At 45.2% G+C, this 14655-nt stretch overlaps 1 protein-coding gene across 8 annotated transcripts in view; it reads right to left on the bottom strand.

Annotated features, from left to right (window-relative positions):
- LOC108235706 (AMP deaminase 2) overlaps window positions 1–14408 on the bottom strand; it is a 42779-nt gene extending 28371 nt beyond the window's left edge. The window contains exons 1-5 of one of the 8 annotated variants that reach the window (XM_037975068.1): window positions 14215–14407; window positions 13820–13877; window positions 12786–13261; window positions 12554–12664; window positions 4547–4669 (exon numbers count right to left, since the gene is read on the bottom strand). Coding sequence is in view for 6 of the 8 variants with exons in the window: in XM_025005869.2 (XP_024861637.1) it covers window positions 4547–4672; window positions 10446–10887 (568 nt within the window). In the remaining 2 variants the exon portion in view is untranslated. Of the gene's footprint in view, window positions 1–4546; window positions 4673–10445; window positions 12081–12553; window positions 12675–12785; window positions 13262–13819; window positions 13878–14214 lie in introns of those variants that run through there. The other 7 variants (XM_017415865.3, XM_017415866.3, XM_017415867.3 and 4 more) reach the window with 7 other exon arrangements.
- Between the last annotated feature and the right edge of the window lie 247 nt (window positions 14409–14655).

Raw genomic sequence — 14655 nt, 5'->3', positions numbered from 1 at the left:
CCATATGTCTCCTCTTTGTTTCTAACATCCTTCCACCAATATACCCACTGTCCCTCCTCTGCACATGTCCAAACCATCTCAGTCTCTCTAACTTTATCTCCCAGTCCTTCAACCTGTGCTGTACCTCTGATGTCCTCATTCCTAATCCTGTCCATCTTCGTCCCTCCCAAGGAGAACCTCAACATCTTCAGCTCTGACACTTCCAGTTCTGTCTCCTGTCTTTTTGTCTCCAAACCAAACAACACAGCTGCTCTCACCACTGTCTGTAAACCTTTCCTTTGACCTTTGACCTTTGCTGCCACTCTTTGGTCACAAATCACTCCTGAACCTTTTCTCCATCCACTCCATCCTGCCTGGACTCTCTTCGTCACCTCTTTATCACACTCCCTGTCCTCCTGGACAGTCGACCCTAAGTGCTTGAAGTCCTGCACCTTTGTGACTTCTGACCTCCTTGTAGCCTCCCTCTCATTCACACACAGGTACTCTGTCCTTCACAATAAACTCCTTTTATACGCTCGACGACACAAACAGAAGCATTTCTGTCTGGTTTACCAAAGATTACAGAGCCGGTCCAGTCGCTGTGGATTACCTACACTTAAAATGTTTTGAATTTTTTTCAAGCAAAACCTTCTGTTTTGTCACATCTGTTACGTAAAACTGAAATTACTGTCAGCTAAAAAATAGTTACAAGCCTCTGCAAACGCAGCAGCCTCACAGTTGTGCAATCTCCGCCCAAGAAATCCCTCTTTTCCCCTACTTCCAGCAGCCTGAAAGAGGACTGAAACCCGCGGAGAACACCAGCTGGAAGCTAACCTCCAGGTACAGCAGCTGCAGCTTGTGATTGAAAAAGGAAAATGCAAATGAAACGTCCAAAATAAAAGACAAAGCAGAACAGATCAAGGAGAAAAGGAAAAAAAACTGTAACGGCCGACTGCTTTACTCTCAGGTGTGATCACTTAATAATTTCCTTCACTCGTGCTGGGTGAACGTCTAAAGACAGCCGTGCACTTTAAAGAGGGCACCAATTTAAGGAGCAGGATAGTTATACAGTCCCACACAGTAATTCACTCTTTGGGAGGGGTGCGCGCTCACAAATCTATAATTGGAGCCATTATTGGTGCTGCGTCTGGCTGCTGACAATTAGTGTCCGCCATCTGCTGTCTGCTTCTAAAACGAGCAGAAAGTAACTCCAAGGTGTATTAATGTGGGACATTTATATGTTGGATTCAGCAGGGACTCCGAATAAAAACAGTTTCAGTGCTGACACAGTCCGCTGGAGGGAACGAATTGAAAGTTTAAAGCCGAGTTTTAATTCACCTCGTCATTGAACACATTCGGATCTGATGAAGTGGGGTTCTGGGTAAAGGTTACGAGCAGTAAGTATCTTACCTGTTGGCCCTTTGAACGACCTCAGGTGGAGAAATAGTTTCATTTTGACCGGATTTGTGCGCTAATGTCGTGGCCGAGCCGAGCCAAAGGAGGCTTGTCATTGCGTTTAACGCAAACGTTGTTTTATAAAGCTCCATTTAAGATTCCTGCAGGAAGTGCTACAGCTAGCTGCTGCTGTTTGCAGAATTCTATTGTCTAATCGTGTAATGCAAACTTTATTGGGGTGTAAATGTTTCTAAAACAGCTCTCACATGAGCCGCTACGAAATATTTGACTTTTTGGGGTGGCTGCGATCCACTTTGGTTTTGGTCCCGCTCAGACTAGCCGTTAGCTCATCGATTCAGTCAGAATTAAACTCTTATTTTTCCAAATTTGAGGCTGTTCAACGGGTAAGATATGAATAGCTGTAGATAGTGGTGAAAATAAACACCTAATCAGCATAATTTCTTACATAATAATCATATAATGTCTTCAGTTTTCAACCACAACACAACCAGGCTCTTTTTGCCTCTGTGCCCGCATTTAAACGAGTGGCACAAACCTTCAGTAGACTAAAATTAAAATAAAAAACACACAAAAACAGGAGAGTATTCCTGGTTGTTTTCGGAGGTTGGCCCTCTGGTCTCCAGCTCCGTCTCAGACACGATGTTTACTTAGCGAGCGTTTCTGCCTTCGTGTGGAATCGAGCTGCCTCGACCCTTTACGGCCATGACACCAGCAGAGGCTCACCTCTTCTCTACCGACGGAGCCATGCGTCGCAGTCCCGATGGCCTGAGCCTGCACACCGCCTACGTGATCAATAAGGGTCTGTGCAGCTGCCTCCGCTCTACAAGGAGCAATCCAGTTTTTATCGGCCGAATTGTGCCTCTGTCAGCAGTCTGGCTTTGGCAGCGAGACGCAGGATCTAGTCTGTTCAGAGCGTTCACCACAGCTTTCTTTTCGGTTTTAATTTCCAACATAATCATCCGAAGACAGAATCTGATTTGATGATTTCATTTCCGCACTGAAACGTTTGTTGGATATTTTAAGATTCTTGGTGGGGGTTTTGACTTTTATTAGTCCTATAGTCCTGTTGCCTGTGACTCGTTATTTTACCGTGTAGATGCCTGAGCAGCAAAAGGAGCTGAAAGGATATAAGCGCGGATATAAACAATGATGAATCTTTTTTGTTACAGACAGCAAAAACTTCCTCGGTCTAATTTCTGTTTGCTCTCCTGATCTGCAACTGAAGTGACTTTACTGCTTGAATAAAAACAAATTTAATCTCTAAACGTTGGCTGCAAGACGCCAAACTAAAATCCAAATCTACCGCCGGTCAATGCTTCATGGTGCTACGGCTTTCTCAAAAAAAAAAAAAAAAAAAAACAAGGTTTGGTGTTTTGGTGAATAGATGTACCCTTGACACGAACCTCAACTCGCAGAGCCTCTTCTCTGCTGAAGGAAGGAAGAAATACTGAAGGAAAGAACGTCTTAAAATTAAACAAAGCAACATTTAGAAGCTTCTGTGTCACAACAGAACAATGAGGACATTTCCACCTTAAATCACATTATCTTCAGCTCCACGATGGGATGACCCTTTCCTTGTGCCTGGCGATATCACAGTTTGAACTGTTTCATATCGGTTTTTTAAAAACAAAAACAATAAAGATCTGGATTTAATTAAACGCCTCAGATCCAACCAGGGAAAAAAAACCCTGAACTAACGGGCTTCCATCGGCCCCCTGTCATGGGGTCCCGTTTGTCCCAGTCGTGGCTCTGCTCCAAGCTGCCTGGGTCAAAAACTGGCAAAAACAGGAAATGTTCGTGCTTGGATTAAAACAAACAAACAAACGGGTGCCTATTTTTTGTTTTTTTTTTTGGCAATATGGACAACTCATTATAAGACACGATGGTAACGTAACACCTGAAACGAATCGAGTGAGGTTTAAATCGCTTTTCATAAAAACAAACCTAGATTTAGCACTTTTTGAATTAGTTTTACAACAAGAAACTGTAGAATTTCTACTAAATTTACAAGGAAATACATTTAAAAGACTGTAACGTATAATATGGACATGTTCTGTCAGCTCTAGGTGTTGTAATAGTTCATTAGCTCTGCGTCAGCACATGTAATGTTCAGACTTTCCATCAGCTCGTCTTCAAACCGCGACAAATCACTGGAAGAAATCTATTCGAGGCTGCCTGGATGGACTAAAGCAAACACAAGAGAGCCCGTTGTCAACAACAGAACTTAAACCCTGTGCGTTCAGGGTTGTAATGTAAGGCATGATGGCGGGACGACCCAGGGAGTTGATTTGTTTTGGTGGCCGAGGCTTCCAAATAAAAGTTTTTGCTTTTCTTTACAGACTTTAGTCCCTGAGAGGCAGAGCGAGGACGGCAGCTTCAGGTGTTCCTTAGCAACTACAGCTGAGAACAAACCTTTGGTTTGCATCCACCTCTTAAACATATCCCCATCATTCAAAGGAGGAAAAACCACAATAATATAATCCATTAACTGGACCCTACAGCCATTAAAGTCACTTCTAAACAGACAGGGTTGCATTTTCTTTCCTCGTATGTCATCAATAAAGAGTAGCTTCAGTGGGAAATAATTCAGTAAAGGCTTTCTATATAATTGATGACCTGTCAGGTCGGTGCGCAGCTTGATCTGCTATAAATAAGATGAGGCAGAGGCGCTCATCGGCGTCACGTTATTGCGCTTTGATAACATTCATCGTGAAGCTCGGCGTGCTCGTGGGGACTGAAAGTGAGAGCGCAGCGGTACACGGTGTAACGCTTCACACGGGCTGCCCGAGGGCTACATTCTTAATGAAGATGTGAGTCTTCATCCTCCAGGCTCCTGCTGCTGCATCGGACTGAAGCGGAGCAAAACAGCGGAGGGGACTTCGTTCCCCCTTAAAATGTTCAGAAACCAGCAGACAGATTATGGAAGCGGACTAATCTGCCAGTTCTTTTCCACCAAACCTTCATCTTTTTTTTTTTTTCCCCCACTTGCTCTCACCGTCTTCTTCTTCCTGTCACTATAAAAGCTTGTTTGTGCAGTATTTATAGAACAGCTGAAACTTCTCACAAGCAGCATTCCTACTAACCAAAGCTGCAGCACATTAAAAAAAAAGGAGAGTACTGTTTGGGATTAATCAGCACAGGTTTACAGTACCTCTGTCTGCCTGTCTTGTCCTGCACACACAGTCTCCACTACGGTCGCCGTGGCCTGGTTTGAGCTCCTGCGGGATGCTGGGACATGAAACTAGGCCCGGGACGGCCGACGCTCCCTCCCCCGCTGCTTCAGAGGAAGACAGAGAATGACAGCAAACAGAGACACACACACTCTCTCTCTTAAAACACCATCTGCGCTAACAAGCCGGGGATCTGTCAAAGCTCTCCCCCCCGCCTTTTGTCTCGGCTCCTCCCGCTGTAACTGTCGCCTCCTTCGGCGCGATGCCTAAAGAAGATTGAGGTTTTTTTCCTTTTTGTTTTTTTTTTTCTTTCCCCTGATTCTGTGTCAGAGCTGCTTCCTGGATCGCACCAGTTCTCAGTGCATGAACGGCACAGCCTTCAAGCTCCCGGATTTAAATACTGGGTTGGAGCGTACCACGTGGCTTAAAGGGGGCCGGACCGGGGGTGGGGGGGGTGAACCACTCGATTCTGTAAAATGGAGGAGGCTGATAGTGGCCACTCCCACTTCCCCTTCGCCTCTCATGAGCAAGAAGCTTTGATTACCTCATGACTGAAGAGTTTTAGAAGGAATGACTTTGTTGCATTTCTCTCGTGTGCTTCTGTCTCTAAATGAGTGTTTGGATACAGAACTGCATGGAGTTCTCATTTTCACATAATCCTCTCAGAAAGCATCATCCCAAACGTCACGAGTTGGCGTCGGCGATCACATGCACACGGTGAGTGAGAAACACAAACTCCATGCCTCTGCCGATCACATGAAGCCCGAGGAGCTGATTCTTTCTCCATCTCATGTGACGACAGAGGCCCGTTCCAAAAACAAGGTTTAAAACCCCTAAAAAAAGACAAAAGGGTACAAGAAACAAGAAGATGAAGCTCGCTCGAACAGATCAAACGGATACCAACAAGCCCCGATTAGCCGCTCAGCAACAGGCTGAAGCAAAAACAATCCAAAAGGGTCGCCAATAAAGTTTAGATGTGACTGCGTGAATCATGACAGAGGTACGACCTCTCACATAATACTCTGCGCTACAAACAGAGAGCAAAAGAACGAGTGAGATTTTATAACCATCAGAGGCCAAAACACAAAACTGTTCAATGCTGACATCTGCAGCTTTTTAAAACAGATCCACAGAGACTGGTTTGGATGTCCGACACGTTCAGTTATGAGTCGTTTTATGAGCAGAGGAACAGAACTTCTGTTGTTCGGGTCTGGTTTTATCGAGACGGCCGTAAATCAGCGTCAAACATCAAACTTTTTGCCTCCAGGCAAGATTATCCAGCGAAGCATCAACCAACACATCAGTGAAGCCTAAACGGGATCGTAACAGTTTATTGACCGCTGACATCTGTGGTTTAGCTCCCAAAGCAACAAATTGTTTACCTGATCAGTAATGCTGTGATAAAAGAAGGACTTTGTCCAATAAAATGGAGGTGAGACCTCCCAAACCACAATGCACAAACTGCTCCAGGAGGATTTCAGACACAAAGTTTCCACAAAAGAAAAAAACCTCAGAGATAAAGTGGAACGCTGACATGAAGAATGCAGCTGAACAGCTTCGTTTTACATCGAAACCTTGTAGCATCCAGCGTGGCCTCAAGCAGAGGTCTGCTGAGCTTCCTCCTTTCGAAATCTACACCAACACATTTTACATGAACGGACGGACGGTCCCCGGGTACAAGCTGCAGCTATCCGACTTCTTTTTGTCCGAACTGCAGAAGCAGAGCGAAGCTGAGACTTTGTACAGATGGGTTGGCGTTGTGGCTCACAGCAGGGAGATTAACGGCAGAGGTTGGTGTAAAACTCTGCGTCTAAGACGAGGCTCGGTAAGAAGAGCTGGCGCGGAACGTGTCTGCTGCCGGTGTGGCGTCAGAACAAAAAGCTCAGATCCATTCGATTTGACCCAACTCCGCCTTTTCTGAGCTGCCATGTTCAAACAGACTAAAGAAGCGGGAAGAAACCCTTTGTGACGCCGTAGGAAAAGGGAGGAACTTCCCAGGAGTGTCTCATGGACGATGGAAGGTGTGTGGGAAAACCAACGTCTCGCCACCACGTGAACCGCAAAACGACTTCTTGACTTCCTACGGAGTAAAACACAGAGTCCAGTTGTATTCTTTTAGTCTAGTCTAGAGCCTCCCTGTCATTTCTTTTCTCTTTTCCCCAAAACCAATCAGCAGCAGCAGCACAGCGTTAGAACAGTGCTCTGCTTTCAGAACGAGGTGCGGCGCCGTTAACAACGAGCGCCAAAACACAAAGACTTTTCGGCCCTCTGCCCGTTCGACTCTCATCATCTCTGAATATAGCAGAGAGGCGCACGCGTCACTTGACACGGTCAGCTCTTGTCCAACGCTCTGGGCGCCAGGAGGTCAGCGTCCCACCGCCGAGACAAAAGCTGCGTCGAGGGTTAAAGCTGGAAGGGATAAAAGGCCCAACACGTCTCTGACAGATGTTCCGGTTCTGTGAGCTTCAATATCGACTCATACGTGCGAGAACTGAGCTCCTTAAAGCTGTACAGAAGCTCATTTGTTTGGTCTCTGTACTAATTATGATATGTTTTTAAAAAAAGACTGCATTATGTTTAAAAGCGCGTCTAAATCTGAGCTTGACCTTCCTGTTTGGTGTGTATTTTATCCTCTTATTGACATTTCCCTTAATATTTTAGCTTATGGTTTCAGCTACGAAAGCTAAAAAAAAAAGTAAAAGTGAATAGTTTGTCTTTATAAGGAGAAAGCTTCTGAGATTGGAAAAGAAAAGAAGAGGAAAAAGGTCACAGTGCAGACAGAGACCCAGACCAGAACATTTAGGTTTATATTTAGGTTTAAATGTTAGTTTTAGGGCTTACATTAAACTAGTTTGTTCTGAGGTAGAGTTCAATGCGGTAAATTCTGATTTTATTCGAGGTTTGCTTTCATGTGAGGCTGGAAAACTAAAAATCTTAGATTAGATGTTTAGTTTTTATTATATTTTTTTTTAAAAAGTCAACAGTCTGTCTGGTTACATATCCAACATCAACGCCTGTGTGGGACTTCCTGCAGATCTGTCGGCACATTTAAAGAACTTAATGCTCGGGGATTTCTTTCCTGATGAGAGTAAGAATCTGCTCGCGGAGATCGACGAGCGATCGAGGTTTGTGGTGAGCAAGTGGCCGGGCCGATAGCCGAGGTCAGAAACCAGAGATGATGCGACAACGGTTCATCTGTGATGGAATGAGGCGGATTAAATGAAAGAGGATCTTTGCTTGGAGCAGAGACGGACCAAAGCAGAGTACTTAACTGTACCTCAGCAGTGAAATACGACCCATGGTAACCATGTCTGGAAGCCCTGTTGTTCGGCCTGCGAGTCAGCGGGCACGCACCGACCCGAGGCCACCCGCTGTGGCTTTCTGCGTGCACTTTTAGTTTGCCGGTGACAAAAGACCCCACCTGCTGGTGTGGTGGGCCCTTGTTCCAGAGCCGACACGATACGTACGAGGCAGACTTTCCACCCGAACAGTCAGGTCCAGCTGCAGGACGGGCAGAGAACCAGCCGCTTGTTAAAAAGGGATGTAGTGGCCGAACGCCGCCTCCCTCTGGTGGCGAGATGCTCCCGAAGTGAGGAAACGTACGAACTGGCTGAACGCTTCCTTGTGCATAAACATCAGATCTGTGCAGGAGATCCAACAGACATCCCGGTTCAATCTCTGCGGTCACTGTTCACCGTGGGACACTTTACGCTGGGAAATACAAGGAAAGGGTGAAAGGGGGAAGCAATTTCTGCCGACGAGGCAGGACCAGTAAGAAGTCCAGCGTGGAAACGGTTGTATTTCCTTTTTACAAACAGGGAGAACGGTGGACGAAACCGCCTGACGGCTGTTTCTGTGCTGGTAGGAAGAGTGTCTGAATCCATCTACAGCTGGAAACCAGAACCCTTGTGAGCAGACGAGCAGAAAGCTGCAACGGTAAAACTTAACACTGAGCGAGATTTGATGCTGTTTCCACACACTCTGCACATTTTACAAAAATACCGGTTGAAAAAAATGTAACGAATGGTGCAGACATGCGAGTACTGACGTGACGCTCCCTTTGGAACATCTTCAGAACGTTTTCAGGACCGCAGCACAGCAGAAACTGCCCGTACAAATGATACGTGGAGCTTGGCAATGATGCTGAGATCGGGTTTTTATTTTAGGTCGAGACAAAACAAAAATCTGTCACCTTCTTAGCAACAGAGGATGACACCTGAGAGGGGTTTCTGGGGCCGGGGAAAGGCCCATATTTGCTTCTTCAACAATGATTGGGTCTTCAGTCAGGTCAGGTTAAAGTTCTCTAAATGTATGGCAGGTCATTGTAACATATAATCAAACCACGCACCTATCTATGGTATAATTACCTTTTCAGATTTAATTAGCAAAAAAACTGTTTGCTATAATGTTTACATGGCCACCACAGCTATCGGACCTCGCAAAAATGTCTTTAACTCATTCCATTTGGACTTGGAGCTAAACTTCAAGTTTCATTTCCAACATGAACTCTAAGCTCTAACGAATCTAACAAAGACTTTCTTTAAAAGTCTGGCATACAAGGAGGTGACGACGTTCATTCCTTACAGGAAAGCTACTTCGGTTTGAAACGGTAAATAAATGTTCACAACGAGATGCATCGAAAACGCCCGAGTCACACAGAACCACAGGTTTCTGTGCAGGAAAAAGGAGAATACTTTAATTACTTCTTCAAATCCCATCGTGTCACATGTTCTGGTTTCTGATGCGACACTATAAGAGTTCATGCTACAACTCCAGCAAGACTTTTATTTTTTAAAGGTTCCATTTCCTGCAGAGAGCGCTGCAGTCAGAGGGAAGTAGGCCACATGCTGCGCACAGACAGGATTCAGCCAGGCGGCTAATTGAGAGGACTCAAAACGGCCGCACGGATGGAGGGACTTCTAACTTATTCATCACTGCAGCAAACACAGGCTTCTACGGCGGAAAAAAACAACAACTGCACAGCGTGTGCCGGGGCGAGTCGCTGCCTCAGATAAGCTGCTGCTCGATATTTGCACTGCAACGAGGCGGCTTCGAATCACATCCGATATCGACACTTAAACAACAGACGTGCTGCCGCGACCTCTGATGTCCCAACATCACTGGAACTCCGACGAATCCTCAAAAAAAAAAAAAAGGCCCGGATCCGAAACAAGGACGGAGCTGTCGAGGCCTGCATTGAAGGAAGTTCAGCTGCTTTAATTCCATCATCCAGAGGTCACGCTCACAGTCGACGCTTATCAGAGTCACTGTTGGAATAATCTGATTACAATCCCGTGAGGTGAACTAATCACTGAATCGAGTAACTAATTAATATAAAAGAGGGGAAAAATGATGTCAATGTGCAAAAAAAGGTCACAACCAGAATAAAAAGGCAGAGATCCTAGTTTCCAAATATGCTCAAACTTTCAAGAGTTTACAAAAGAATGAACATTTCTAAAGGAAATATTTGAATAACTGTAGGTGTGTTTTCTGTTTTAATAGCTAAATAGCTATTTTGATATGAGAGATTCTTCACCAAATGAAGGGGGATTTGTTTATAATTAGTCAAAGTAAAATCGTTTTGTTTCCAACGTTTGTTCAATTATCGCTCTAAAATTGAATACACAAAACAATATGAGCAGGAATTAACAGACAGCTCAGGTTGCTCTGTAGCTGTAGTGCAGAAGAAGTGTGCTGCGTGATGAATCCTAAAGCTTCAAACTGAACCGCTGCTTGGAGCGCAGACAGAGATACAGCTGAAAGAGTAAATCTCCTTCAAAGAGGAGGATTCTTGTCTTAATTCTCTCATCTATCTATCCCGGACGTGCAGCCTCCACAGCAGTGTAATCGTCAGTCTCCTGACTCCTCTGTGGGACTCACCTGGACTCGGGGTGCTCTGCAGGCTCCCTCTCTTCTGAAACTGAGATTTAAGTTTAACGTTCCTCTGCCTGTCGCTGTTGGAGGTGGATGACGACGATGACATCTTTATGTTTTTGTTGCTGCAGTAGCAGAGCGAGTCGGAGCGGCGAAGTGACCAGCAGAGGGAGGGAGGAGCCCCAGCTCTGATGTTTGAGCTCTGTCTCATGGCGGTGGGGCAGTGGAGCAGCAGGACCCACACTGGGCTGCTAAGAGCTCCTCGGCAGAGCCGGCTCCTCCTCCTCCTCCTCCCGGCCCGCCACAGCGGGTCGACAGGCGACGTGCCGGAGTGCTGCCCGGGGCCACCCCGGCTCCTGCAGGGGGCCAGCCTCCCCGGTTGCCCCAGCAACCAGGGAACAAGCTTCCTGTAGCCGGCGTGGCAGAAGACGGCCGCAGGAGAGGGCATCTTAGAGCCAAGTGCGGCGCTGGCATGACAGCCAGCAAGCCTGGTGACCAACTTCACCCCAGCCAGCTGAGCCAAGGTGGGCGAAGGGCAAAAGTTTTTTTTACCCCCCCCCCTCGCTCGTCTAAAATTAGCACTTAGAACCAAGAAAGATCAGGAGAACGAGTCTGTTTAGCCAAGAGGGAGGGGGGGAAAAAATGATCCAGATGAAGAGCAGTAGACAAAAATAAAAGCCAGAGAAAACAGAGAGGGTAGAGTGGATTAGCTTAGAAACCAGCTTAGTGTGTAAGCTGACTGCTGAACTGTGTGTCTGTCCTGCTGGAAAATTCTGAGGGGAGGCCGACAGCCTCGACACACACACACAGACACACACACCGCAGGCCCTCCTCACAGCAAAAAGTATAAATAGTGACAGCCAATGCGCAGCGAGGGACAGTAACACAACCTATGACGAGTGGCAGAACGAGCACCGACGTTTTAACACCTATTAAACACCTACAGAGAGCAGAGCAAACTCTAACACAAACTCCTCCGACAGTGTGTTTCCCCCGAGCACGTCTTCTTCTGAGCGCACGTCCCACCGAGTCAAAAAGTCAGGATCAAACCACAGGTCTCAGCCTGCGATTAGTTCAGCTGTGGTTTGAATCTTATCTCACCTGTGAGAGCTTTTTAAAAACTGCATTACTGAAGACAGGGTCTATCAAAGTGTTTGATATCACTATACCTGACAGTACAACGAGCCTACAGAAGAGGAAAGATCGCCATCTGGTGGCCTAAAATTATTAAGCAGCTGGGTCAAATATTCCTCTTTTTCTGAGCTCATACTTCCTGTTGGTTTTATTTAATCAAATCTGACACTTCACAGGGAAACAGATCACCTGGAGAAATAACAAAAAGCCTTTGCTTGAGCTCATCAGCATTTACACTTGGAATAATACACTGTTTCCCTCTTTACAGCAGTGAAATAAAGTTCCTATAAATGCTCTGTAAATCAGCTCCTTTGCAGTTGTTTTCATTCAGAATGACATTTTTCAGACGGCCGGGAAATTGGATCCTTGAGGGAAATGCACGTTGCCCGCCACGTTTCACGTTTTAGCCTGAGATCGTCTCATTGCGCCTCAGAGTGCGCTCGACACGAGTGCGACCCGCGGCTGCTGGCCCGCCATCTGTAAGACTGGACCGAGTTATGGTCGCTCCCATGCCAGCAAAGGCGGCCACCCTGAACGGGGTGGGACTCCAAAGGTGAATCAATCCAATCAGACGCTTCCTGAGGGCGTCATCAGAATCTGTCAAGTGGCTCGTGGGATATTTTGCTAACAGACAGACAAACGAATGAATCCGTTATCGCCTTTGATTGGAAAGATGCATCGAAGACCCGGAAAGCTTTCAAACTGATTTAAGCAAACGGAAGATCTGGGTAAAAGCTCTTCTTGTTCTGGAAGGACAGGCTTTGACGTCGGACCGGGAGGAAGAAGCCATCCCTTGTGGCGGCTGAGAGGTTTTGGGGGAAACAATCTTGCTTCCGAGCGACTCCGGCCTTTTCTGGAATCTGACCTAGTTTTTCCGAGGCTCCTCTCACCATCTGGTGCGGCGGAGGCTAAACAAACAGGCGGCTGTCGAGTCCGAAAACTGGATGTTTATATCGCAAGCAGAGCTGCTCCATACTTACGCTGTCGGGGGGCTGCAGAGGACAGGAGATGCCACGATCCTGCCGGCTCAAGGGCTCCTGTGAGGACACACCCTTTCGCCTAAAACAAGCCCCTTTTTTTTCTGGCTTTTTCTTTAAAAAAAAAAGAAAAAGAAGGAAGCTGATGAAATAAACATGTGGTTTTCTGTCTTCCTGCAAACAGCCTCTCCACGAGTAAGCCCAAATGTAAAAAGAAAAACAAAAAAAAACTCACCCAGTTAGATTTTTCGGAGGGTTTTTGGCCTTTTTGACAACCTTGACGAGTTAAAACTAATAATACTGCACGCTGGCCTTCTGAATACGGACAGAAAACGAAGCAGAAACGGTTTCAATCGAACAAACGAAGATGAATTTCAGCTAGAAACCTGCACGGGTTAAAACACTGAACAATAAAAATGAAAGTATTTAATGTAATTAAATAGGAGCAGACAGACTGGACTCGCTGGATTACAGCTCCTGCAGCAGGACGTTCGTGACAAACAGGACCGTTCACAAAGTGTTTGAAGTCACCTCAAACTCCTTTAAGGTTTCTTTTTTTAGACTTTTTGCAACTTTTCCACTCATCTTCTGTCCCCGACCAGAACAGCATAAAAAGCAGAGCGTTGACAAATGAGGTGGACGACACAACAAGTCACTTCTGAAACCGGAAAGACCTGAGAGACGCTTCGTCCGTCACCTGGCGATAAGATTCTTCACAATTTCAATTTAAAGAAAGAAAAGAAACATGTCAGTCTGCTGGTAAAGTCCCAGATGAGCAAACTAAAAATGAGTTATTTGCTAAATCGTCTACAATGTGTCAACAAAACGCTGGTTCGTTCTTTGCAATGATGAGACTTTTAAGGCCCAACCAACAAAATTAAAAAGAAAAACATATTTTTCTTGAAAACTGACTGAAAACGAGTTAAATTAGCGGCCAAGATCTGCAGAAAAATGAAAAACATTATAAGTCTGTCTCCTAAAGCAATAAATGACTCAACACTTCTGAACAGAACTTCCCAGTTAATTATTAACACAAAAAACAAACAAATATTCAATGTTAATGTACTAAAAATTGTTACATAGCGATCTTAAATTAACACTGAAATGAAATAAAAAAAAACTCTCTTTTCCTCAGTTTCTACAATTGCCATGAAAATAAAGTAGTACATCTAAAAGATAGTTTACCAGAGCAATAAAAAACATTATTTATTTATTTATTCTCCTGTAATGTTTTTTAATAATATTGACTGTTTTTGTTTAATAACATACCTGCTGACATCGCTGAGGACTATTTTTGCGAGCGGAGGAACACCAAGGAAGAAACGTCCTAAACAAACAAAAAAAAAAAACAACCACAAAAGTTAAAATAAAGATTTCTACAAACGCATTCGTGCATGCAGAATCGGTTTGATGCCGGTGTGTGTAAAGCTGCCCAGCTGACAAGCCGAAACTTAATCTAAATAAGCTGTGATAAGGCTTTCGGACAGATTCACTGAAATCACTTGTTCCGCGAAGCTAACGTTAGCATATCAGCTAGCTTAGTTAACCGTCCGCATGTGACTTGTTAGCTTAAAGTTCAGAGAGAGCCGCGAACTACAAACATGTCCGCACTGTTTGCTCAGACTACCATGTGTATTATTATGAATATAATTAATTTTTGTTACCGTCGCTGGGCCCTGTGGAGGATGTTTGTTTTGTCTTTTTTGGTTTGTTTTGTCGTTTCTCAGAAGGATGAAGTTTTATTTCTGAAGGAGCCGCCTGCGGTTGGTGTGCGGTTCAAAGGTCGACGGGTGTAAACAAACACACCCAGGAGACGGCGTCTTGTCGGACGGATAGGACCCGATAAGGACTTATCTGGGTCCGGCTGTAGTCTGCTGGGCGGTGGGGCCGCTTTATATGGCTCCTGTGTTTAAAAAAAACTCATTTTTAGGAACTGAAACAGGGAGCAGAGACGTCACGAGTGGAAAGTTGTTGTTGCTTTCCCTGTTTTGTTTTATTAATGGCGGAAATTGCGACAATCTTCTTTTTTTTGCCCCTGAGCGTTTGTTTGCCTCTCTCTAGTGTCAGCAAAACATCTCATGAATCAATAAACAGATATAAATAAT

The sequence above is a fragment of the Kryptolebias marmoratus genome, linkage group LG4 (assembly GCF_001649575.2).
Source record: "Kryptolebias marmoratus isolate JLee-2015 linkage group LG4, ASM164957v2, whole genome shotgun sequence".
NCBI classification, from domain to species: Eukaryota; Metazoa; Chordata; class Actinopteri; order Cyprinodontiformes; family Rivulidae; genus Kryptolebias; species Kryptolebias marmoratus.
Note: the sequence above shows the minus strand (reverse complement) of the source record. Positions and strands in the feature narration are given on the sequence as shown.